The sequence below is a fragment of the Lontra canadensis genome, unplaced genomic scaffold (genome assembly GCF_010015895.1).
Source record: "Lontra canadensis isolate GAN:19392208 unplaced genomic scaffold, GSC_riverotter_1.0 scaffold34, whole genome shotgun sequence".
Lineage (NCBI taxonomy): Eukaryota > Metazoa > Chordata > Mammalia > Carnivora > Mustelidae > Lontra > Lontra canadensis.
In genome coordinates, this window is record NW_022631028.1 from 16,240,545 (window position 1) to 16,266,358 (window position 25,814).

General features: G+C 47.2%; 1 protein-coding gene across 3 annotated transcripts in view; it reads left to right on the forward strand.

Annotated features, from left to right (window-relative positions):
- Positions 1-25,814, forward strand: part of ITPR1 (inositol 1,4,5-trisphosphate receptor type 1) — a 327,538-nt gene that overhangs the window by 266,447 nt on the left and 35,277 nt on the right. For all 3 annotated transcript variants that reach the window (XM_032867448.1, XM_032867446.1, XM_032867447.1), the window contains 6 exons: positions 1,774-1,896; positions 2,960-3,064; positions 5,861-6,053; positions 12,750-12,872; positions 18,223-18,398; positions 22,527-22,691. In XM_032867448.1, coding sequence (XP_032723339.1) covers positions 1,774-1,896; positions 2,960-3,064; positions 5,861-6,053; positions 12,750-12,872; positions 18,223-18,398; positions 22,527-22,691 — 885 coding nt within the window. The remainder of the gene's footprint in view (positions 1-1,773; positions 1,897-2,959; positions 3,065-5,860; positions 6,054-12,749; positions 12,873-18,222; positions 18,399-22,526; positions 22,692-25,814) is intronic.

The window sequence follows — 25,814 nt, forward strand, 5'->3', positions numbered from 1 at the left end:
CTTTAGCCACACAAATAAAGTGTAACTGACAGCACTAAATGAGGGCACAAAAACTTTTCTGTCACCTGGTGACCTGTGTGCATCGGGGACCAGGCTAAAGTCCCTTCATGTATTCCTTGAAATAAAGTTAACAGTGAGCCCAGCTCTTTGATCTCTGAGGTCAGGAGTGAGTTCTCAGCCTGAGATGGACGCCCTCTCTGAGTTTACATAATAGCTTATGTAACCGGGGGTTGGGGGGGCTCGAGGTGTCCCTCGTGAGTAGGGACAGAATGACTTCACAGAGACCCCATTCCAACTCTCATGGACCAACAACATGCCCCCATCTTGGTGGGGGGAGGGTGTTAATGTCAGCACCCAGGGCCGTGGGTGCCACAGGCTTCTGGGTGGCCCCTTTGTGGTTGGAAAACATCATTCCCAGCTCATGGGAGGAGTCAGAGGCTTCCTGGAACAAACGTGGTTCTAAGAATCCATGTAGAAAAGAAGCACCCCTGTCCAGGACACACCTGCACATAGGCCTGTGTGTATGTGTGTGCACATACATTCATATTCCGGCCCCCACAACCCATGTAATATATTGTCTGTTCAGTTTGGTATTAGACCTAACAGGGAATCCAGCTCGAAAGCAAGAATCTCAAGGATCTTTCTCCAAAATTACTTTCAGGGCCTGCCCTGATGTCAGTACAGAATTGTGTGGCCCTCTGCATGCTTGCTCTGGAATAATGAAAAATAACTCCGGGGAATAGCCTTGTGGCAATGCAGAAGGCTGAGATGCCCTCTGAATCATCAAAGAAAATGATTAATTTTCCCTTCAACTTAGGGATTGAAGGCATTTTGTTCTTATTCTTTGAATGATTAAATCTCAAATGATTTGTTCATGGGATAAACATTGGCCAGGCCCGACTTTGTCCAAGGCATTGTGCTGGGCGCCAGGTAAAGATTAAGAAACGAGGAGACCCAGCCCCCTGGCCCTGCATAGGGCACGGAGGTAGACTGAACCAGTAAGACGGGTACAGAAATGCTCTAGGAAGTGTCCTTGCAGTGTGAAGTAAGCAACAAGCATGGGTCCTTTGGTAGCAGATTCGAGATCGAATCTCAGCTCACTAGCCACATCATTTTAGGAATGCCCTTCCCTGAAATGAAGCTTCTCTGTTTCCTCATCCATAATAAAAGGCAATCTTTGACACTTCCTAAAATGTTTCTGAGCATTAAATTCCCCCCTCAAAAAATATTAAAATACTTACACAGTGCTTGACATATAGAAAGACCTTGGTAGATGTTATTTTTACATGGCGTAGGGACGGAGAAATGTGGACAGGGGAAAATGTGGAATCAGAGGTAATAGTTTGACCAGCTCTGCCTAAAGGCTAGTGGATTTCTTACTAGTTTTTCCTGAAGATGGCAAAGGTTGGGAGCTGGGGAGACATGGCAGGAGGAAATGTAGAGACAGGAAAAGTCTGGCCTCTAGTCTACATTTATGTCCTATTTTGTTGTCTCCAGAAACTTTTATAACCCTTGTCCCCTCCTAAGGGGATAGAATAGCCCTTGGTCCGGCTATAGTACATGTGGGTTTCATTTATCCTGTCAGTGGAAGCTGATTTGTAGGGACAGCCTGTGGCAGTGTTGAGAAGGATTCTGAGGCTGGGTCCGTAACCTGACCGGAAAGAGTGCTGAGATTCCTGGGCCCTGTCTGCCCCTGGAGAGGGGACTGTAGGCGTCAGTCCTGGGTGGGTCTTCCTTGGAACGGGAACTGTATTCATTTGTCCATTCTTGCAGGTGGAAGTGATCAAGAAAGCCTACATGCAAGGTGAGGTGGAATTTGAGGATGGAGAGAATGGCGAGGACGGAGCTGCCTCCCCCAGGAACGTGGGACACAACATCTACATACTGGCTCATCAGGTACGACCTCTCCCTAGGTCCCAGCGCCAGATGTCGCTGGCCCTCAGTGCTGGCATTCCAAGGTGAACGTGTGCTTAAACTTGCTTTTCCTTTAAGGTTTTAACCTCGGGCTGTGTCTGCTCATGATAATGTGGCTCCCAGGTACTAGTGACAGCCTGACCCAGTGTACTGAGTTCCAGGGCTTCCGTTTTCCCACGGTAGCGTCTCGTCCTTGGAAATCCCCACGCTGCTCAAAGGCCTTCGCACTGAGTCCTGACACTCGGATGGTTTATGGCTGTGTTTGGAGACAGTTGAAAGGACTCAGGCTTTTCATAAATATTGATGAGTCTGTCTTAACAATCTGAAGAAATAAACCTCAGCAGCCTTGCCTATCACATTTAAAAATCTTGGGGGACTGACTTGTCGTTATGACTTCGTTTTGTTTGCTTTTTGGGGGGTGTAGTTATGCTTCCTACCCTGGCACCAAAATGCCCTGTTTCATAACTCTTCCCAAGTGGCTGGGCTTTTGAAGATATTTTCTTTTTCTGGAGGTTGATGTGCCTTGAGCTTGCTGAGGTGTGTGGGCAGCTAGTAACTCTGCGGCAGGCTCACGCTTCCTGTCCCCTTCACCTCGCTGAGGTGCGGGAATGAGGGCTAGAGCAGCGACGGTGCTGGGCAGGGGCTTGGTATGCCCCACCACAGCGTGCCGGCGGAAGGATAGAAAACAGGCTCCTGCCCCTCTTCTCTTCCATGGCCCGTGTTTAGCCACTGAAAGGGCTTGGGAACATTCTGAATGGAGACTCCATGTGGCTCTACAGAAAACCCGCCCGCCGGGCTAAAAAAGTCAGGGGGGAAGAGGGACCTCTTGTGGGCCTGAGCTTTTCAGGGTGTTCTTCCAAGCTCCCAAACTAGCCGCGCGCGGAACGCACCTTGCTGGAACGCAGCGGGCCTCTTGCCACCTTTGCCCTTCACTTTGCCGCAGGTTAGAACGCATTCTTCATACCCCGGAAAGGCCGGAAAGGAGCGCATGTGTGCCTGTTGCAAAGAGACGGTGACTCCCTGGTTTTCTGTCTTTGTGTTCTAGTTGGCTCGGCATAACAAAGAACTTCAGACCATGCTGAAACCTGGAGGCCAAGTGGATGGGGACGAAGCTCTGGAGTTTTATGCCAAGCACACAGCCCAGATAGAGGTAAAAGCAGCGGGAACTCAGCGCGGGGCTGTGGCGAGGGCCTGCTGTGGGTTCTGCCCTGTGCTGGGGTGGGCGCATAGTCATTCGTCGGAGCACCAGCATGTTGGGTATGAATTCTGACCAGGCCGTGAGGACAAGTAGAAGGTATTATAAGAAAGGGAGGGACCTTTCAGAGGGTCCTTCTAGAGTGACCTGCTGGAGATTCTGGTGGTCAGAGAGACCTGTCCTGAAGAATGATGTCCAAGCGCAGACCTTAGGAAAATGCAGAATGAAACAGGGAGAGCCTAGAGGGAAAAGCGTTGCTGACATGGAAGTGACAAGTGGAGGCTGTGGAAGGGGACACTAGGGGAGGGTAAGGAGCTGACATTCAGTGAGCAGCAGGGAAGGCAGCACAGGTAGCTCGGGTCCTACGGAATCCTCTCTGCCATCCTGGCAAGAAGTGTTGGTTTATCGGAAGAGCCATGTGGAACCACGGGAGAGTTCTGCACAGGAGTGGGACAGTCATATCCGCATTAAATGCATATACACACAGCATACCTTACTCATTCTCTGTGACCCAAATGGGACCGTCTTGCCCTTAGCAGATGGGGAGACACTGAAAGAAGATTCAGAGAGGGTGTGTCATTGGCCCAGCAAGCAGTGCCTGAGCCGGAACTGTGTGTCATGCAGGCCTGGCTGACCCCAGAGCCCATGGCGCATTTTGTCACCTGCATTGAACACAGAGTTCTGTCTCCAGGCTCTGGGCAGTAAGGGGTGGTGTGCCCTGGTTAGCTAAGGACGGGCACAAATTCAATATCCGTGTCAGACCAAAGATTTTGAAGGGCTAACAGACTCCTTTGGGCCATATTAAATGTTCAGGATGAAGACTTCCTAGGAATATTTTCTTACCTGATGTCTCAAGTGCGTCTGGACTGTTCTAATAAAATGCATCACCTTACTGATGAGTTGATCATGGCAGTGCATGTGGGCAAGTACCCTTGATTTATTGTTAATGATGAGAAGCTTGGTGGCAGGCCAGCTCTGATTTATGGGGCCCTTAAAGGACAAGCTGTAGGTGTTTGCAGCATAGGATGTCAGAGCTCCTTCATCCACGGGAGAGAAGGCGGACGCTTACTCTAGTTAAAAGGTGTGAACAAAGTCACCTGGCCTGTTAGAGGTGGGGAAGGATTGGAATGTGCTCTCCCAGTTTTAAGTCTCCTGAAAACGAGGTGAGGACAGATAGTAAATTATGGAGAGACATGGCCAGGCATGGTGTTGCTGGCTCTCAAATCCTGCCCTTGGCTAGCCGCCCATTTCTTCCACTTTCCTGAGGGAATTACCTATGCAAAGCCATAGAACACCCTGTTACTCCCTGGGGCTTCCTACAGCGTGCCTTGGCTCTCCAGAATTAGGCTGTGTAGCCCCGGAGTCTGGGACTCAGTTCTTGCCAAGAAGCCTCCTTCTTTCCCTCTGGATTCCAGAAACACGTCTTATATCATATCCCTTCAGCTTAGGGAGATCCAGGGCCCACCCAACTGTGTAAACAGTCAGGCTCTTGCCAGCAGGAGACTGCAGAGTTGGTCCCTGAGCCTGTCTGGACGACAGTGTCACCTGGGGGAAGCTGGTTCATGGGAACGCTCCGGTCACCAACCCCCACACCACAGTTCCAGTTACGTGAGGCTGACGGAAGGACCAGAATCAGTATGACAGTGAAGCTTCCTGTAACCTGATCTCCCGCTGGATTCGGGAACCACTGGTCTAAGGACCACATCTCCCAGAATTTATAGACATAGGGTCATGGGAACCTGTCACACATCTGAGAGAGCTTGCCACTAAGACTTGACTGGAGTCACCTCTCTTGCGGTGTCAGGGAACAAAAGTGTAGAAGAGTGTGAGAACCAGATCTTCTGGAAGAGGGCATAGGCCCTGGGGTTCACCTGACTTCTCCATCCTCTGGGGAGGAAGAATAAAGGTCAAGCCCCAGTTGTACTGTGACCTGAACCTCTTTTGAAATCCCTACCCCCCCAGGATGGTGACTTAGTGTCCTAGAACTTGCACCATCCTCACCAGACTGCCTCCTGTCCGGAAACCAACCCATTCTGGGAAGGGCACGGAGAACACCTGGGAGGTGTCCACTCTGAGACCCAACGAAGCTGCTTTAAAGAGCACTGAGCACTACCCCCGTGTGAAACGGCCAGACTAGCTCACGTGCTGTGCGCTTTAGATGCCATGACAAGTAAGACAGAAGGACAGTGCAACTGGATGAACCAAGGGTCTCTTTTTAAAGTTCCTATTTAGGGAAACTACAACAACAACAAATTTTGCTATCGGAGAAGTTTTAGTGAGGTTTGTCCCACAGTCCAGTGTTGCACCCTCCGGTATGGTCGTCATTAGCCACGTGTGGCTGTTTGAATTAAAAATAAATATGGAGAGGGTCAGTGGCACCAGCCATGCGGGGCAGGTATTCAGACATGGAACCGTTCCCTCGGTATAGAGAGTTCTGTTGGACAGGCCCAGCCCCCTCATCTGGGTATATACACAAAACACAGTTTAAGTTTTTGAGGCAAAAGTTAGTCACAGTAAAATTAATGGGTCTCAAGTTAAAACAAAACAACCAACTCTTAAAGACTTGCCCAAACTGGTTTTTACATAAATGTGAGAGACATGGCCCTGTCGGGGGCTCTAAGATCTGAGAAGACTCAGAAAGAGCTTTGTGTTACACTCAGTCATGAGCACCGGGCCTGTGACCTTAGCGAAGATCCCTAGTGAAAGGTTTCTGCAGATGACTGTTGGAGCTCCTCCATTCTCTCACCCCAGATCGTCAGATTAGACCGAACCATGGAACAGATTGTGTTCCCTGTGCCCAGCATATGTGAATTCCTAACCAAGGAGTCGAAACTGCGGATATACTATACTACAGAGAGGGACGAGCAAGGCAGCAAGATCAATGACTTCTTCCTGCGGTCCGAGGACCTCTTCAATGAAATGAACTGGCAGAAGAAACTGCGAGGTGGGTCTCCGGCGTGCCATGGCTCGGGCGGGGGTGGGGGGGGGTGGCGCCACGCCGTCCTGGGTTTTCAGGAGCCCCGCCCATTGGTGGAGGGCGAGTCTCCAGCAGGAACAGGGCACTGGGCAGACCCGGACACCTTGGTAGCTGAGAAGTGGGCTCTAGCCTCAGGGAGGCACCTGCCTTCGTGCCCCATTTGATGGGATTGGGTTGGAGAGCTCTGTGGAAGACTTCCAGAGTGTCCTTTTTTGGTATCTTGTTGTAGGAAATAAAAGGGAGGGAGAAAAGGCCAGGCTTTGAGCTCACAGGATGGTGCCCTTGAGCAGGAAATTGAGCCAGCTTGACGGCTCATTTACTAGCTCACCGGCTCTAAAGACACCAGTCTCCCCCTTTTATGCAGGGTAACTCGGGTTTTGGAATCTAGCATCATTTTATAGGCAGTGGAATTGTTTGCCACATAAGACGCATCATTGCTCACTAGCGAGTTCCACTGCATTGCCCGGCCCATCGGCTTGAAATTACCTGTCTCAAAAGCTTTTATAAGGGCTGTCCCAGAGGGCTGCTCAGCTCCTGGTTTTCATTAGGATTTTAATGGGATCCTTCAGCACTGACAGTACACTCCGCACTAACTGTTGTGACCAGCTTAGAAAGGATCGTGCTTTATTTCTGTCTCGTAGTCAGGAGCAAGGTTTTCTCTTTGAAACCCTGGATTCCAGATACAGTTGTGATCTTTTGGACTCTTTCTGCGGGGCAGGGCAGTGGGAGGGGAAGCTGTGTTGGAGATCACTTTCTGGGAGCTCCTGTCTTCTTCCTGCCTCCCACCAACCCAGGCAGAATGGACCAGCGTTCTTCACTGCACCCTCCTTCCATCCCGCCATTTTTCTCCCTACTTCCCTGGCCCCCGGGTCTGGCTAGTGGCAAAGTGGGGCGTATGTACACATTGGCCAGGGGCCCTATTCTTTACCACACCTCCACCGCACAGCATTCTCGCTCATCTCTAAGGGCTACCTCCTCATCCAGCACTTTAAAACATTAGAAGTTTTGGGGATGCCTAGGTGGCTCATTCAGTTAAGCCTCTGCCTTCGGCTCAGGTCATGATCCCAGAGTCCTGGGATTGAGTCCTGCATCAGGCTCGCTGCTCAGTGGAGAGCCTGCTTCTCCCTCTGCTTCCCACTCCCCTCGCTTGTGTGTTCTCTCTCTCTCTCTCTCTCTCTCTCTCTCTCTGACAAATAAATAAATCTTTAAAATGGTAGATGTTTCCTGGGGAGAACCTGGCTGCCTCGATAGCTAGAGCTTATGACTCTTGATCTCAGGGTCGTGAGTTCAAGCCCCATGTTGAGTGTAGAGATTACTTAAACATAGAATTGTGAAAAGAAAAGAAAAAGAAAATGCTTCTGGAGCCAAAACCTATTCCTCACCCAGTCAGGTGTCTGACGGCGAGAGGGGCCCGGAGGCCTTTAGCAGAATAGCTTGCGTGTCCCCCTTGGTAGGGACCCTGGAAGATTGAGGGCACACTTCTGGCCGATACAGTATGTCCTTGTAGCCTGCTGTGGGCTTTGTGCAGGCTCCTGCAGCTCTAGCGTGAGCAACCTTGAACATCTGCACAGCACAATGCTCAGGTGAGCAGAGAAAGAAAAAATACCAAAAACAAGGTGGACATAGACCTCATCCATTTTGTACTCTTATATTTTCAACCGTTAGGTTGGCCAGGGCTGTCTGGGATTCCAGCTTCATGGGAGAATCCTGAGCTCACGTATGCAGGCCTCCGCTGTGGTTGCTACCCCTGTGATTTCACTCTTGTCCGTGTGCGGGTCTGCTGAGACTGGTCAGATGGAGTCATCCTGCCAATTCTGAGAGCCTCTGAAAAAGAGATCAGTACTGTAGAGGCTCTCCAAGAGGCTTGGGAACTGACAGAGGGGGTCTCACCTCTTCTTGCTGAGGTGAGGTAATTTGTAATCTCTCGTTCTGAGGCTTTGTCCTGAGCCAGGCACAGTGGGAAGACCTCAGCCTCCAGAGGAGGGGACCTCACTCGCATTCCACTCCTGCCACCCCTGGCTCCATGGTCCTGAGCAGACGACTTCCAGCTCCCAGACCCTTGCCCAGAAGGTGGGGAATTGAGGTTAATTGATTGCTGAGCTGCTGTGTCGTCATTTCAAGATTTACGTTGCATTGTAGCTAATACCTTCTCTTATTTAGTCCACCTTTGTTTCAGAAACAGTTTTTACTTCAGTAAAGCTTAAACACAGCTATAGTTGTCAACTGAAAGATTTTAATTGGCTTCAAAGCTATCTGCTGGTAGGAGAGAAACTGAAAACAGTAACTGAATTAAACATGATATGCATATTTAGGGAGGGGAGAAATGTACTCATCAGAAGTGCAATTAAAATGAAATACGTTTTTCCCTCTAAGTAGCTGATTTCTCTCCTAATAAATCTGCAGGGGGGAAAAAGTGCTGCTTTATTCCCGAAGCTGCTTTCCCTTTTCCCAAAAGTATCACAGAATCACCTGTGCTTTGGTACATCTGTAGCCAGGGCTCAGATATGAAGCCATGTCTGTCTGAGACTGAGGTCACTTAGTAATTACTTCTGCAGATATTAAGATTGTCAATTCCTAAGCTCTCCCGAAGCCACCTTCCCTGCTCCTCTTACAGAACGCACACGCACGCACGCACACACACACACACATACATACACCACCTCCAGTGTGCTCACATGCTCTCTCACCCATGTCTCTCTGACTCGTTCTCCTGAAGTTCCCAGCCCTGGGGAAGTGAACACTCTGGGCTAAGAAAATGAGATCGTGAAAGAGGAAATTGAGGCAGAATTGCATTTGCTGACCTTTTCCTGCTTGGGGTTTTCCCTCCTGGTTAACACACCCATCCAAACAGCTGGAGAATTCTGTTTTTTATATACACAGAGTCCAGGTCCCCCAGCAAGGCCCTGTTCCCTCAGAAGAACAGATACAGAGGCTAGGAAAGGGGATGACCAAGAAGTGCTCTGGGGTGTAGGTCATTGGACTGACCTGTCTTACTGGGATCATGGCATCTGTCTTTTTGCTGTGATGTAGCAGGTGTATTGATCCCTCCAACTTGTACCCTTAATAAGTAGAAAATATTGGGGTTCCTGGGTGGCTCAGTGGGTTAAAGCCTCTGCCTTCGGCTCAGGTCATGATCCCAGGGTCCTGGGATCGAGCCCCACATCGGGCTCTCTGCTCAGCGGGGAGCCTGCTTCCTCTTCTCTCTGCCTGCCTCTCTGCCTACTTGTGATCTCTGTCTGTCAAATAAATAAAATCTTTAAAAAAGAAAGAAAGAAAGAAAGAAAATATGCTACAAAGTATAGTTGCGGGGGGGGGGGGTTCAACAGTGTGTAAGCTGTGATTCCTTCCTGTGTGAACCTGATGGGGGCAGGCAGCATAGGATATCTTTAAGTGGTTGTAATTGAGGCGACTGACGAGGAGCAGGGCTGTAATTAAGCAGTGACATGCTATGGAAGTGTGGGAAAGACAAGCTTCTGAGAAAAGGTGGCATCTGAACAGCATCTGGAAGGATTGATAGGACTTGGATAAACATAGTCCTGAGAGTTCGGGGGAAGAGAAGGCGTACTCATTTCCTCTTGCTACTCTGAGAGAGTACCACAAACTTGAAGGCTTACAACAACATACATCTACCATCTTAGAGTTCTCAAGGCCAGAAATGCACAGAGGCTCTCACCGGACTAATATCAAGGTGTTGGCAGGACTGCCTGCCTTCTGGAGGCTCTAGCTTTGTTTTCCGGTGTCCAGGGTCTTCCTGCATTCGTTGGCTCCTGGTTTCTTCCTCCATCTGCAAAGCCACCCGTGGCCAGGAGAGCCTTTCTCACGCTGCATGACTCTGTGCCTGACTCTCCCACAACCTTCCTTCACTTTTAAGGGGGTTTATGATTATGCTAGGCCCACTGGATAATTGAGGATCATTTCCCCATCTCCAGGTCCTTACTTTATCACATCTATGAAGTCCCGTTTCCCACGAAAGGTAACATATTTGATTCCGAAAATGAGGATGTGGACCTCTTTGGGGGTATTACTATTTTCCTATCACACAGGGTATATCCGTTGTGTTATATTGCTGTAGAATAAATGGCCTCAAAACTTAGTGTCTTCAAACAGTAAATATCTATGTCCTCACAGTTTCTCAGTGCCCCGGAGTTTGGGAGCAGCTTAGTTGGGCAGTTCTGACTCAGGGTTTTTGCTGTCAAGTTGGCAGCCAGGGCCTCTTCATCTGAAGGCTGGGTGGACCCAGAGGACCCACTTCTCTGTTCACTTATGTGGCTGCTGCTGGAAGGCATCACTTCTTCTCCATACGGGCCCCCCTGTAGGGCTGCTGGAGTTCCTCACTACATGGCGGGCTGTGTCCTCGGAGCAGATGACTGAGGAGAGGGTGAGCGTGTGTGTGCGAGGAGGATGCTGCAGTGCGTCTTATGACCGAATGTCAGGAAGCACGCCCGTCACTTCTGTATTCTCCCAGAAGCAGTAATTAAGTCCGTCCCACACTCAAAGGGAGGGGGATTGAGCTCTACCTCTCGAAGAGCAGAGCATCAAAGACTTTGTGGACATATTTTCAAGCCTCCGTGGGGACAGTGCACAGAGGCTGGAGGGGTGGCAGATGTCCAGGGAGCCACCACTAGACTGGGATGTGAAGGTGGTGTCTCTGGGGAAGGGAAGTGGGAGAAGAGTCTGGAAATTTAGACGGCGCACGGGAAATAGAAGACAGTGTGTGTCAGGGTTGGTCTTTAGGTGTCTTTTTGCACCAGGACAGATACCCAGTTGATTTGAAGGACAGAGTATTTGTTCATCAGATTTAAGTATGTTAACTTTATAAATATATGATTTATTTGCGAACTCTATGCCGTGCTTAAGGGCCATTTATTACAATTATATGAAAGTGTCCTATAATAGCTCCTGTTGTATTTGATATTGAGAACCCCCTTGAAGAGAGTTCTGGCTTACGTAGACCAGCACTGAGCTTTGCCATTTCCTGTTTTTCTTTTATCTCAAACGAGCTTTTTATACTGACACTAATGTGGAGAGGATATTATAAATTCCCTTGCACCCACCACTCAGCTTCAACCATTACCAGCCCTTTGCCATTCTTGCCACCTGTCTCTTGTGGAGTTTCCATTTCCGGATCAGAAATGGGCTTCAGGCCCAGAAGAAACACCAGTAGCTATTGTTTCCAGAGCAGATGATTTCTCATCTTAAATTTGTTTCGGCAATTAACTTTAAAAATTAAAAAAAAAAAAGTTAATTGTTACTGGAGGTTGAATCCTGGTCAGTTCCTCTCCGGGGTGGGGAAATGGGCCACTTGTCTTTAGCCTTGTCTGACTGCACAGGGGCACTGACCTGGGTGATGAGATCTCCACAGCTTCCACCCCCTGCTGGGCCTCAGTTTCCCTCATTTAAAAAATGAGAGATTTTAAATTAGGTGCTCATAGCTCTAAACATCTAGAATTTGGAAACGTTTCCTGTTTCCAAGTGCAAACATGAAATGAGCAATTATTAAATTACCCAAGGCTCTGTTTAATTGTGGCATAACTTTATTTTGGAGAGAAGCTTTCAAAGATTTGGCTGCTGCTCTAGGCATCATTATAGGGCCATTGAATTTGTCATTGGCTGCTGTCCTAAAGGTAAATGATGACTTCATTGGGGAAGAGAAACACGCCATAGAGACCCATTCTCCCATACTCCATACTACTTTGGAGGGAGATAAAGTAAAAGGAGACCATCTTTGGGAAACTCTGCTTCTGGCATGGAGACTGAAATTATGCCTCCCACATCTATATTTGAGCATCACCCTAAGCACCACAGGAGACAAATTCAGGGGAAGAGGAAGCACCACCACACGTGGTGTGGCCAGAGGCTTGTTGTTCTAACTGAACATGCCTGGCCAGCGTGGTGTGACCTCTGGGGGACTACAGAATCAGACGGCAGCAATATGCAAAGTGTCTCTCACCCCTCGGTGATGGCTTTGGTACCACATCCTTTCTCTACTGTAGCCTTTGGGAATGGGAACTCGCTGCTGCTGACTACCCAGTCGGCAACTCCCTCCCATAGTTCCCCTGCCCCCAGTGTGATCATCAGACTTCAGGAAAATGGAAAATGGCTCAATGTCAGGAAAGGCATCATTGTCTAGCTTTTAGGCACCAGTGAATTAGTGGAGGATTTTGAGCAAAGGAGTGTGGAAATGGTAGCCTCCCTAGCCTGGGCCAACTCTGAGTGCTGTGTGTCCCTCCAGCTGGAGCCCCGCACTTCCAAAAGGCTCACTAAGTTCTTGGGTCTCTCTGGGCATTTCCTTTGGTCCCAGGGCCCTGGAAGGACTGAGGATTCAGTGCCTGAACTCTGGACAACCCCAGATTCCATAACTGGTGGTGTCGACTGGGGCATGCAGCGTTTTTCAGATGTTCCAACTTTTCTCCTTTCCTTCTCTCCCTTGTCCCCAAATGCATCTTCTGTTCCAGTAAGTACTCCAAACAGAAATAAGCCAATCTGATGTTGTTATGAGCCTATGAATCAACCTCAAAACAAATGATCGTTTTTTACTGCTGTGGTTAAAACTGGGAACAAAAGTGGGCTTGTGGGGCAGAGCGGGAGGAAGGGCCGGGTGGGATTCCCAGCCTTCTGACCGGCGGCTTCAAACCTGACATGGCCTGATCTTTGTTTTCGCAGCCCAGCCCGTTCTGTATTGGTGTGCACGAAACATGTCTTTCTGGAGCAGCATTTCATTTAACTTGGCCGTCCTGATGAACCTGCTTGTGGCGTTTTTCTACCCATTTAAAGGAGTCCGAGGAGGTACCCACATTTTTAATTTCAAGAAAACTATGAGAAGCAGCAGGAAGCTTGTGACTTGCATCTTCAGTACAGTCCCTGGAAGTGTCGGTGCAATATTATGGGATCTCACTCACCCAGTTCAAACAAGATGAGATTGTAGCTTTCACCACAGACTTAGTTTTAATCTCACTTAGAAGAATGTAAATGGTGTGTCCACATTTATCTGCCAGGAAAGAAAGAGAAGCTGTACACTCTGAAATCTGTAAGCGATCTCAGTCAGCCTCCTTGTTTTATACATATTGGGAGACTTTGTCTCAGAGAAACTTTCACAGCTAGGTAGGGGGGGGGTGCTAACCCTAGAACATAGATATTTTGATGCCCAGACCAGTTAGATTATTTTCCCCATACCATACTTACAGAATTAATTTCAGAGTGGAGAGTTTTTAAGACATGTCTGGAATTTTTTTTTTTTTTTTTTGGCAAGGGGTTTGGGGAGGCAGGGCTTCAATGACTGAAGACTGCAGCTCCTTGGAGGTTTAGTCTGTAAAGAGCCACGTGCCACTACTCATGCAATAACATGTGATGTCCATGGTCTTTGTGGATATCTGCCCCCACCCCCGCCACTGTCTCCTTCCAGCCACCTCTCGCGTGTGCTCTGCACATCTTGCCGAGAACAGGCAGATAGTCCAGGTGGGGCTTCTCTGTGTTTGTGGTTCTTCCGTTTGCTGGGCAGCATTCTGGAGCTGTGCACGCCTGTGGGGACCTGGGGGCCAACAGAACCCCCGCCACTGTCACACATCCGTGGCCCCTTTTCTGACCTCCTGCACTGGCTTTTGGGAGGTCTTCTCTGCTACATTTTTCATCAGTTGTTTGGCAGATCATCTCACATGCATAGTCACAACCTGCCAGTAGCCACCTTGTGTGAAACAAATGGAATGAAGAGCCCAAAAGGAAGATACCAAAACAGCGCAGGAGTTCTAGGCTTAGCTCTTGAGCCTGGTGATGTAGAGGTGTATACGTGATGAGACAGCCTGTCTAGACTCAAAAAGTCTACTTAAGGTCCATTTTGAAAGCAATGGCTTGTTCCCTGCTCAGGTATCCAACACACCCATTCGAGCAGTTAGCTTTTCTGTTTGGCCTTCGGTTACACTGAAAGCATCGTTGGAGTATTTTTTTTTTTCCCCAAAACTGACACCTAAACGCAAGTCTGGGGGTATTTTCCTTCTTATATGTCATGTTAGGAATAAGTGCCCCTGTGTGAAGAGATTGTGCAGGTCCACAGGACTGCAAGGCTGACATCAAGGGGGCATGTGCCCAGCCACACTGCTGGTCGGCAGAGATGCGAGCGTGAAGTGGCCCGTCGGAGTGACAGAGCCCAGCCCTCTTTTCCGTCTCAGGGAAGTCCTCATGCTCATCATAACCCGTTCTTCAGCCATTACTTTAGATGCATTTTGCTTTATCCCCCATTTCTTTAGAAATATTTAAAATCGGTTTTACCACGTACTTCAACCATTTTCTTCACTGGTCATTTGTGGCCACGTTGAGGCCCATGTCTGAGGAGAGGTGGTTGACAGCTCCCCTCCCCTGCAGGGGTCAGGCTCGTCCGCTGGAATACCTACACTCGCAACATCCAGACTCAGTGTCTGGGCCTGGCTTTGCCACTCACTCCTCACACGACTCTGGGCAGGCAACTTCAATTAGTCTCTCTTAGCTACGCTGTTAAAAAGTGCTTGAGCCCATAGTTGTAAAACCTTGATGTGGATTTGGAAATCCCTGTATAGTTCATGGAAAAATAGTGGTTGACCCAGTCAGGATCTCTGGGACATCCTGTTTCTGGCCCATACAAGTTCAAGACCCACTGATGAGATGAGTGTGAAAGGTCCTTCCAACTCTACAGTGTTGGGTTCTCAATGTGGCATCAACTCTGGGTTCCTGTTCTGGCAGTGTGGGCTGTGGTACTTCATGTGTAAGACTAAATGGAAAGTATCATTAGCTCTCCCAGGAGGGAAGAGGATTAATCTGACCTCAGGAAGCCTTTCCCATGACACAGTGACTGAGCTCACCTCAAACACATCATTTCATCCTCAGAGGGATTAACTTTTCCTCTTGTAAGACATGCCGGGACCATCTTCTGTACTCACTACTAACCATCTTCAGGAGGAGGGTTGTATTAGCCCAGCCTTGAAATAAGATCTGGTTGGTTACCTGAGAGTATTTCTTTGACATAAGTATTTGTTCATGTTGAGCTCTAAAACCAGGATTTCCAAAATGTCCCCATGTAATGTCCCCTTCTTATGGGTGCTAAATGTAGCTTTGTGGCATTGTAGGCCTGTGCCTGCCCACGATAGCGGTGGCCTTAAAAGCTCCTTTTCAAAAGAACCATTTTCCCCCTTTATCTAAGAACTGATGAGTCACACAGCCTTTGAAAGCATGAAGCCTGGGGCACATTCAGAATTTTTACTGAATTTGTGAGCCTGCTATGATGATTAAAGCACATACAGTACTCCTTTTAAAACATTGTCATTTCTGAAATTTTCCAATATACAAGTAATAAGAAGTTAACACACTGCCCTGTATCTATTAGCCCAGCTTTAACAACTACCAACGTTTTGTCAGTCTTGTTTCATCTATTCTCCTACTGTATTTTCTGAAAGATTTTAAATAAGTCTAGACATCTTGTTGTTTTTCCCATAAATATTTCAGTGTGCATTTCTAACTTCTAAGAATATTTCAAAATATGTATAATTACCATAACATTATCATATGTAACAGAACGAACAGCAAATCATGAAATAGCTTGTCCATATTCATGTTTCTCCAATTGTCTTAAAGATGTCTTTCTATAATTGGTTTTCTTAAAATCTAGCATTATTTTTTTAACACTGCTTTTATAGTGGGGAGACAACAGGTTTTTATTTCGGCCCCTTCAGGATTTGGGTATGTCCACTGTACTGGTCCCATTTATTATACTGAGATCTCGAGGCAGTTTACAATGGCGATTAAACACTTAAGAAAATGAAAAGCAAGACACAGACTGGGAGAAAATATTTACAAAACATATCTGACAGAAGGCTTATATCCTGAATACAAAAGAACTCTTGAAATTCAATAAGAAAAAGAAAACTCGATTAGAACAGCAGGCAAAAGATGTGATCAGACAGTTCACAAGAGAATGGCTGATAAGCACATGAAAAGATACTCAACATTAGTCATTAATCAGAGAAATGCGAATGAAAGCTAGGATGGCATACCGTGCGAAACCTACAAGAATGGCTAAAATTGAAAATGCTGAAAAAAGAGATAAAAATGAGCAAATAATAAATAAAAAGAAAATACCGACCATACCAAATATTGGTGACGACGTGGAGCACGTGGGACTCCCACATACAACTGAACGGTGGAGTCACCGTGGAAGAGTGTGGTTGTGTCACAGAAGATTAAACATACACTTAGGATCCAGAAATCTTATTTCCATGTATTTGTCCAAGGCAAAGGAAAACACTCACCCATTCCAAGAGTCGTACTTGAACGTTCCCAGTAACATTATTTATAATAACTGCAAACTGGGAACAACGCATGTATCCATTAATTGTTGAGTGGATAAGTAAATTGTGGTCTATCCATATTATGGAATCTTACTTAGTAATAGAAAGGACAATATTAAGACGCAAAATAAACTGAATCTTAAAAACTTGCTAAGTGAAAGAATTAAAAAGACTGCCTCCTAATCTGATTATCTTTCCGTTTTTATGAAATTCTAGAAAGTGCAAAGCTCTAGTGATAGAAAGGAGACCAGTGGTTGCCTAGGGGTGGAGATGGGCAAGGCAGCAATGGCAAAGAGCACAGGAAACCTTTTAGGGGAACAAAAATGTTTGTATCTTGATTGTGTTGGCAGTCACATGTGGTAATATGGCTCTATATACTGCCAAAATTCATGGCATTATAAGCTGAACATCAGTGGATTTTCTGTGGGTTTTTTTTTTAATTGGTGATTAAGGATCATCCACTTCAGGGGCATACACACTCCAGCCATTTGCGGTGTCACCTTAGGCCCATTAGGTAATCCAAAACCCAGTTTCCTCCAGAGGAAAATGAAGATAATCATATGCTGTTGGGAAGATCACAAAAATGATAATCAACGTAAAGGGCTTAATAGGCTATCTCACCACTGTTAAATGCACGAGAAGTGACATAAGCCTCAATATCCATGTCTTCCTGGAGTTCTGAAAAGCTTCTGCCTCTCTGTGCCCGTTTCTAATCAGGTTTTCTTTTGAAGGATATCAAAAGGGAAGAGGTAAGTGGTTGGGAGTGGGGCAACAGTTTCCAGAGAAAAAGTGTCTCGCCGGCATGAACAGAATGAACTAGGGCAGCCAGCAGGCTCGGGGAAGAGCTGGAACTCGCAAGGGTGTCTCTTTCCTGGGTGGGACTTCGGTCCCAGCAGTTCTGGAGAAGTGAAACTCCTTTATGTAAGTGGCCTTCATCGTGTAGTGCTGCTTGTTTACATCTGAAGGAGACTCAAGATGTGACAGCATTTGAAATAGGGTTTTATTTTTTTTTAATGAGCGTTTTACAGAACTATATTTTTAGCCGTGTTGGCTCATGTTATATAACTAAGCCGTCTCGTGGGACACTCTAAATAGAACTTGAAATAGCAAGAGATGACAAAAACTGGTATAAGCTCTTTGACTACAAGGATAATCTAATTGTAGGATGATGTTAATGATACGGAAGTTGCCTTCCTCCTTCCCTTGGAGAAATCTGATTCAGGCAGGGGACCTGCAATTTTCCTTTGCATACTTTTAATAGAAATTAGAAGTTTAGGCTTCCAGTCTGCTTTCCCGAAAAGTGAAATGTGATACGTATATGAGTTTTATTGATTGAACAGATTCATTTGACCAGCGCCTACGGGGTGCTGAGTGCTTCCCTTGGGGAATTTGGTTGGGAGGAATACACCGGGGGGGGGAGGGCAGTTAGGGTAGGGGTGGAGGGGAGAGAAAGACAGGTGAACTGACCACCAGAAAATAGTGTTCTGTAGGGATGACTGGAGTGGGTACGGAGAACCCAGAGAGGGAGGGGCACTTGGCATGGTTTGAAAAGGAAGGGGGTTGGGGAGGTTTTGGGCGAGTTGACATCTCAGCTAAAACCTAGGATGAAGAGGAAAGGGAAAAGAATTTCCCAGGTAGTAGGAACATGGGTCAAGGCTTGGAGGTGAGAAAACATGGATGTGTGATGTTACATCTGGGGCACAGAACTGGAGGTGAGAGTTTGGACAGTAGGGCCAGTTGGAGGATTGCAGAAAGTGTCATTTTGGTCCATAACCCCTTACTCGGTGAAAGCACTGATCTTTGAGAGCCCTGCCTTGTCTTTCCAGGAACACTGGAGCCACACTGGTCAGGACTGCTGTGGACAGCCATGCTCATCTCTCTGGCCATTGTCATTGCCCTCCCCAAGCCCCATGGCATCCGGGCCTTAATTGCTTCCACAATTCTCCGGTTGATATTTTCGGTTGGATTACAACCCACGTTGTTTCTTCTGGGAGCTTTCAATGTAAGTATGAATAACTTCATAGCCTCATTCTTGTTGACATGCAAACAGGAGTGCCTTCCATTCTGGTTCCTGGGATCTTGGCCTGGGCTTGCAGTACAGCCAAAGACTGGTTAGGTCAGCTGTTAGAAAAGCAGAAGCAAGAGCTGTGTGGGTGGACGTCTCCCTCTTAACCTTCTCACAGTACAGTGAACCTCTTAATCTATTACCCGGGCATCCACAGTCTCCTTTTTAGGGAATATCCCTCCCAGGAGTAAGGCAGGAAGAGGGAGAGCAGTGGAGATATAAATTAGTTTTCCCAGTCAGGTCAGAGGTTTGGAGGGACAGGAGATTTTAGCTGAATGGTCAGATATTGATGGTATAAATCAAACGGTCAAATATTAATACAGCACACCCACTTCTGGTGGGGACCACACAGAGCCAGGAGAAGAGGCAGGAGGACTTGTTCAGACAGAAGAGGAGCAGGTAGAGAGGTAAAGAAAGAATCAGGGTTATTTCAAAGTCAGCGGGAACATTTAGAAGTCTCTTCCATGGTAGTTGAGGGTTAGACGCCACCTGCACACGTAGGGGGATTTCTGAGGAAATACAGATAGCCGATGCAGGACCATAGATACGAGAGGTGTCCTGGTGAAAGGAAGCAAAAGGTTTGGACATGGGAGGGAGTCTAGTGATCAAAACCTGCTTTCCAGAGGTTTCTGCCCCAAGCATATCAGGAAGCTGAGGTTACTGTACAGAAATAGAAAATGTGTTGCAAAATAAGGTTAATAGAGTAATTCATTGCAGCAATAAATGTCCCCAAATGGGTATGTAGATGGTAAAGACAGCAAGGACACTGGGAGAGAAGGGACCACTTCAAGCTGACAAGCTCCGGGGGAGGAGGCTGGGGTTCAGCTCTGCCTTGAAGAATGGCCAGGACCAGGCCAGAAAACAGGGTTGGGAAGAGCATTCTCCTGTCAGCCACACAGGCCAGAGCACTGGAGAGGGCCCAGGACGCTCTCAAGAGACAGCCAGCAGTAGTGTTCCCCTCCGCTGTGGTTCAGGGAGGGACACGCAGCACCTGCTCCCGGCACAGGTCACCAGGGCATTGTGTGGTAGGAGAAGGCCCTGGACCTCGTCCTATAGGGAAGTGTTTCCAAAGAACGCTCCACGTTGATAAGTCTTAGGTGAGAAAGAGGTTCATTGGTCAAATCCATGAGGGAGAGGCTGGGTTAAACAAAATTAAAGGGTTTATACTGTCGGATTTCTGAGAGACTTTAACATGTGTGATAAGGGTTATGAATCTTCAAGAAAGGGAAACCACATATCTCTGTTTCCTAAACTTACTTGCCCACATTTTAAGTAGCACTTGGAATTAATGTTGTAGAATACAGGTTGGAAAACTATTCCAGTAGTGGGAAATGACTCAAGTTTTTTTGAGCAAAGAAATGGCATATACAAAGAAGTATTCTTGGAAAAATACCCTCATGTGGTGGCATGTTATGTGGGTTCAAGTGGGAAGGACCAGAGGCAGGAGGACCATTCTGGACACGCCAAGCAGAGCTTTTGACTAGGTGTGACAATCCTGGGTCTTGGTCATAATGTGGAAGGAAGAAGGAAGGTACAGATGTCAGAGCTGCGAAGGTTAGGGTCATGTGTTGTGGGGCTGGAGTCAGAGCCTCACACCTCAAAGCCTTTTCTCCAGGTCAAGAAGGTATTACTGTCTTGATGGGGTGATGAAGGAGGCCACCCCAACTCCAAATTTTCAGTCACAGGTGACTAGGAAAAGAATAATGCAACAAACTAAAGTGAAGTCATGCAGAAAGCTAATTTTCAAGGTGAAAATGCACTTAAATTGTTGATTTACTAGGCTTGAGATGACAGGGCAAACCATTCATGTTAGCTATGGCATTTGGAAATGTATGACCGGAGTGACAAAGACTGATCAGTGTTACATAGGGAAAGTAGGTATCATTCACTGGTGTAGGTATCATTAAGAAGGAAATATAAACAAAAAAACAAAAGGGAAAACTCAGTATTTCAGAGATTGTAGTCTTATGGGCTTTTTTTTTTTTTTTTTTTCCTTTCTCTGGGCTTTAATCATTTTACAGTCATCTCTTCTTTAACATAAATCTGTTGGGGGAAAGACTCAAATTAGGCAATTACCATTTATAGTAACATCTGGGTTGGGAGAGCCGTAATAACTGTAATAAATAACCAGAATGAGAAAAGGGGAACACTCACATGGAGCATACAGGAGATGAGAGAAAGAGTCCTTGCGGACAGAGAAGGAGCATTGGATATGCAAGGTCTGGGGAAGCGGGACAGGGTGGTATCCTGGCACCCAGGTGCCACCAGAGTGCTGGGGGCAGGGGGTGGCCTGCCGAGCTGTATTGTTGCAGGAGCTGGGATTAGGTGCTCAGGGCTGACACTGCCGCCTGCGCCCCGGCTCAGTCCTTTGCAGACTGGAGGGGAGCTGCTACGGGGAGAGGTGGGGCCGGAAGCCAGATGCTAGACTCATTAAGCAGGGTCGGTAGGAGGTGGGGATGCCAGGCCAAGACCGTGAATACACATGTGCTACTGAAGCAATGGAGGAAACGAGGGCAGAAGTTGTTTCAAGGGGAGAGTGGACTGAAGTAAAGCGAATTGCTCGGATGAGACACCGGGGGCCGAGGCATGTCTGAGGTCCTGCCATGTTAACCAGAGTGTGGCCTTTTGTTTGTTTTCCTGAAACCCCATCAGCACAGATCATCCAGAGTCAATGGTACTTTCTCACCCAGTGAGAGATCCTGGACTAGTGACGGGTAGGATATTAGAGAACAAGTACTAGGGGATTGGATGTTTATCCTGAGAAAGCCTCTTGTTCCCTGTGGGTGTTGGCTTCCTCACGTACCTGATTGCGGAGAAACTCCCTTACACGGACCTGCCGGATTAACTGGCAGGACTCCCCCAGCACCTACGGCCAAGGCAGCTGGGGGAGCAGAAGACGGTTTTACCAAGTACATCCGAAAACCTTTCTCTCCAGCCTTCTCTTCATCGGAGTTTTTCTGTCAGTGTGTTCCTTGAGATGGACTTGGAGGCATGGGGTTTCTGTTAGAGGTAGACGGTATTACACAGTAGATCAAACTCCAGCTGCAAGTGTTAAAAAACCAAATCCACGCCAGTTGAACCAAAGGAGAAAATGCATTGGTTCGTGGGTCTGAGAGATGAAGATCCTGCTCTCAGGGCCTGCCGAATACAGGGGCCCCGACAGTGGCCTCAGGATCTAGTTCCGTCTCTGGGCTCTGCATCGGTTGTGCTCCGAGGCGCTGTGGTATGGCAGGACAGAGGCCAGCAGCTTCAAAGCTTACTTTCTCTTAGGTTCAAGGTCAGGATGAAGCAATAAAGTTGTCTTTTGCTGCAGTTCCAGAAAAGCTCTCAGTGAGTCTCACGGGTTCTGTTGGACCATGTGACTAGCCCTGAACCGATCCTTATTGCCAGGGCAATAGAACAGCTGATTGACTGGGGTTCCCCCCCCCCACCCCCTGCAGATTCCAAGGACTGACACATGGAAAGGACGAATCCCCGAAGAAAAATTAGTATTCCCAAAAGGAGGGCAGGGAAACAACTCATCCTGAAGTCCCTTACTTTTTCTTCCCCAAGAAAATTATTTCCTCTACGAATTCAGGAGCAGTGAAAGACAAGGACTAACTGCTTCTCATTAAATTACAATCCTTATAATGCCCAGAATGTTTAACAGAAATTCAGAAAATGCTTTTATTTATGCTGATCACAGGGTTCATAGATTGAGGTGACTTCTGTGTTTGACTAACTCATATAAGAATGTTAGAAATGATTCATATCTCATTTCGAAAATCATAATTTCGGTATGTGTTAATTTTGTTTTTGTCATATACAAATGCCACTTGATTACTGTTGCTCATGAAGTTATTTGAGTACCGCATACTGTGTAATATGCCTGAAAAGCAAAGTAACGATATGACTTAGATCTGCAAAATGGTTCTAGGCGGGTTCACTGGGCACTTGGTGCAAAAGGAAGCTTCGTTTGGGCACTGTTGCGGAAATACCATTGCGTGAAAATGGCCCTCGGCTGTCACGAAGTCTGCCGTTCGGCATGGTCTGTGCTTATCTGGCTGTTCCTGTCATTATTCTCAGGTCTGCAATAAAATCATCTTTCTAATGAGCTTTGTGGGCAACTGTGGAACATTCACCAGAGGCTACCGAGCCATGGTTCTGGATGTCGAGTTCCTTTACCATTTGTTGTATCTGCTGATCTGCGCCATGGGCCTCTTTGTCCACGAGTTCTTCTACAGTCTGCTGGTGAGTTCCTGGTACGGAAAGATTTTACATGTTGAAAACGAGGAGTGTCCCGTGTCTCTCCTCACAGACCGCTCCTTTTAATGGTGATTGGTGTGTCTGGTCTGAGAAGGTCACGTGCATCATTTCCGAGATCTAGAGAAGGAAGCCCCCCAGGGAGCAGGGCAGCTGGTAGAAGATCAGCAGGTGTGTGCTTGCGTCCACGCTGGACCTTTTACTTTCCGGTGGTAGACAGCACCTGCTGTCTGGATCAGGGGATGCGTCCTCCACATGCATCTTTGCTTTTCTTGCTTTCTTGGACTCAGCCAGCGCTTACCGAGGAGAATGTTTTTGAGACTGTCATCATCTGACAGTTCTCATGGGATCTGCTTCCCAGGGAGAACATTTAGTAACGAAGTAAGAGGAGGAGCTATTTTCAAAGTCCCAAGATCCGTGACAGTGACCTCAGTAGATTTATTGGTCCGGGAGACCTTTTCCCTGGAAGTTATTTTGTTCCAATCTCATTCAAGTGATTAATGTCTTGATAGTCTATAAAATGAGTTGGTTCAGTCACCTTCTTCCTGAGCAGGTTTTTAAATTATAGACCAAATAGCTACTTATTTTCCCATCATTAGAGGGAGTCTAGACCTGTAGAGTTGTAGATAAGAAAACTTTGCCTTGTACCTACATCAGATGACAGGAAGCATGAAACTGATCTGTCTGCAAGCAAAATGATCCATAACCAGACCAGAAGAATTAAAATGTTAGTAAGGATAAAAAATGATCCAAGCCTACAAAATGATCCAAGCCTACATGTTGACTTAAAGTGAGGGACTTATTTGTGAAGGGTAGAGTGAGGAAAACTCTCCTGGGAGGTATCTTCCATGTCACCTCTGGACCGGTGACACACTGGCTCTGTGCCTCAGTTTCCCCATGTGCAAAATGAGAACAAGTTGTCCCCCTTCCAGGGCTGCCACAGGGATTATCTGCAGCTGTGCATGTCAGGGCCTTAGAATAGCACTACCACACAAGAAATGCTTAGCAATTCTAGCTATTATTACTGTCTTTGTCATCGCTTACTTCCTCTGCCATCCAAAACACCATCAAGAATTCACCATTCAGGTCATCAGGATTAGCTCATTCCATTAGTGGTAGATGTTGGCAGGCTGAGGGAAATGGATTGTTTTGCCTCATTTTAAAATAGGTCTGGCTATAGTTTGAGGTTTTAGGCAGAGAGGTCTCTGGATGTACTTGCGATTGCCATTATTTGGCCTATTTTGGTCACTCTGTATCAGAAATCTTGAGAGCAGACTGTATACCTCTGAGCCTTTCTGTCTCCTACAGTAATGCCCCTGGATAAGGATCGGGGTGTGGAGTCAGGGAGCCCCGGGTGCTCCCCAGCAAGGAGGCAGAGCTCAGTGGGAGGTCTCTGACGGATCTCTCCCAAGACACAGGAGATTCTTCCTCAGACAGCGCCGTCTCTTCCTGGGAGGGTTTGACTTCGCCTACATTCTGCGTCCCTTTGGCTTCATTCCCTGCCTGCACCTTCAAGTCCTCTGCCTTTGGTCCTTTGTGATGCTGGTTGGTACCCGAGCTAGATGCAGGGCTGTTGTTTACAGTGAGACAAACCAGTATCCTCTCTGCCCTTACAGGCTCACGGTCTACAAGATCATCGTTACTGCCATTTAGGGAATGTTCCCCCATGTGCCCTTTTTATACAGTCTCTCACCACGACTTCTGAGACAATGTCTGCAAGTGACAGATGGTGAAACAGGCTTGGTGAGGTTAGGTAACTTGCCCAGAGTCACCCACTAAGTGCCAGAGACCAGAGAGGAGCTGAGCTCTGGTGACTGCCGAGTCAGCTTGTGAGCCCAGCCCTGAACTGCCTTTCATCTGAGCTCGTGAAAAAGTCCCTGCTTCGGTGCGGCTGGTATTTCCCAGGGCAGTTCGCATTTTTGCTTTCACGTCTCTCCCTCTGTCACAGAAGCAGTAACCCCGAGCTGTCGGTGCCACCTGGGCTCAGCTCGCTTTCAGAGAACTCACCAGGATCAGACTAAACGGTGGCTAGATGCCCCTCCTGTATGCCCGTGACGTGTGGTCTCAGGTGACGTGCTACTTTTGGTATCAAAAGTAGTGTTTAATATGTTTACCGAGAATCACAGACAAAGTACTAAAACCTGTGACAGAAGGGAATTGGAGAGATACCTCCAGCAGGGAAAAGCCACATATTCCGGGGTTATGAAAGCCCCTGCCAGCAGACCAGAAAAGGACAGTGGGGGCCAGGACTGGCTGAACCTGGTCTGGAGCCTGCGTCCAAATGTGTCCTTAGAAAACGTTAACAGCCCAAGATGAAAATGTGTCAAGTTCACGGATGGGCAGGTAACGGGAGGAGAAATCCATATGGTCAGTAAACACGGAAGAATGTCCAACCTTACTGCTAAACACAGACATGCTAATTGAAACAACAGTGTGATCCCAAGCTGTACCTGTGATGTTTGGAAAGGTTCAAAGGCCTAAGCATGTTCAGGTCTTACGACCGCATGCTCTAGTTCGTGGCCCCCATCCCCATCCCCTGACGGCGTGGATCAGTACAGCCTTTCTGGAAAGCAATGGGGCGATAGGTTTCTGTTGCAACATTTTACCCAATAATTCCATTTCTGGAAATTCTCCAAGAAGAAATAACCAGACAAGTATGTATAGAGGCAAGGCGCAAGGTGTTTATCACAGCATCATTTTTAATGGCGTGCAGTTGGAAACATCTTGACTGTTGTAAAAAAAATAAATAAATAAATAAATATTTTGGCTAAGTAAATTGAGGTTTTTTTCTGTATAGGGACATTCTAGGTGATCATTTCTGATACAGAAATTTTCATGATTGCTTGATGAAAGGGGCTGACCATATGCCAGGATTATGGTATATTGTATCACATTTTTCCAGTGTAGCCCTTGCAGAAGAAATAACTTGAGTATATGGTGGGGTTATTGGTGATTTTGGTTTTTCTTTGTGCTTTTTTGTGTTTTCAAAGTTTTCTCCATTGAACGTGTGTAATTTTCCAATTAGAAGAAAGTTTTTCCTTTATAAAGCAATGATTGTCCATTGTCTTCAAGTCAGAAATCACAGATGAGTGAAAAAAGCAATCACTTGCC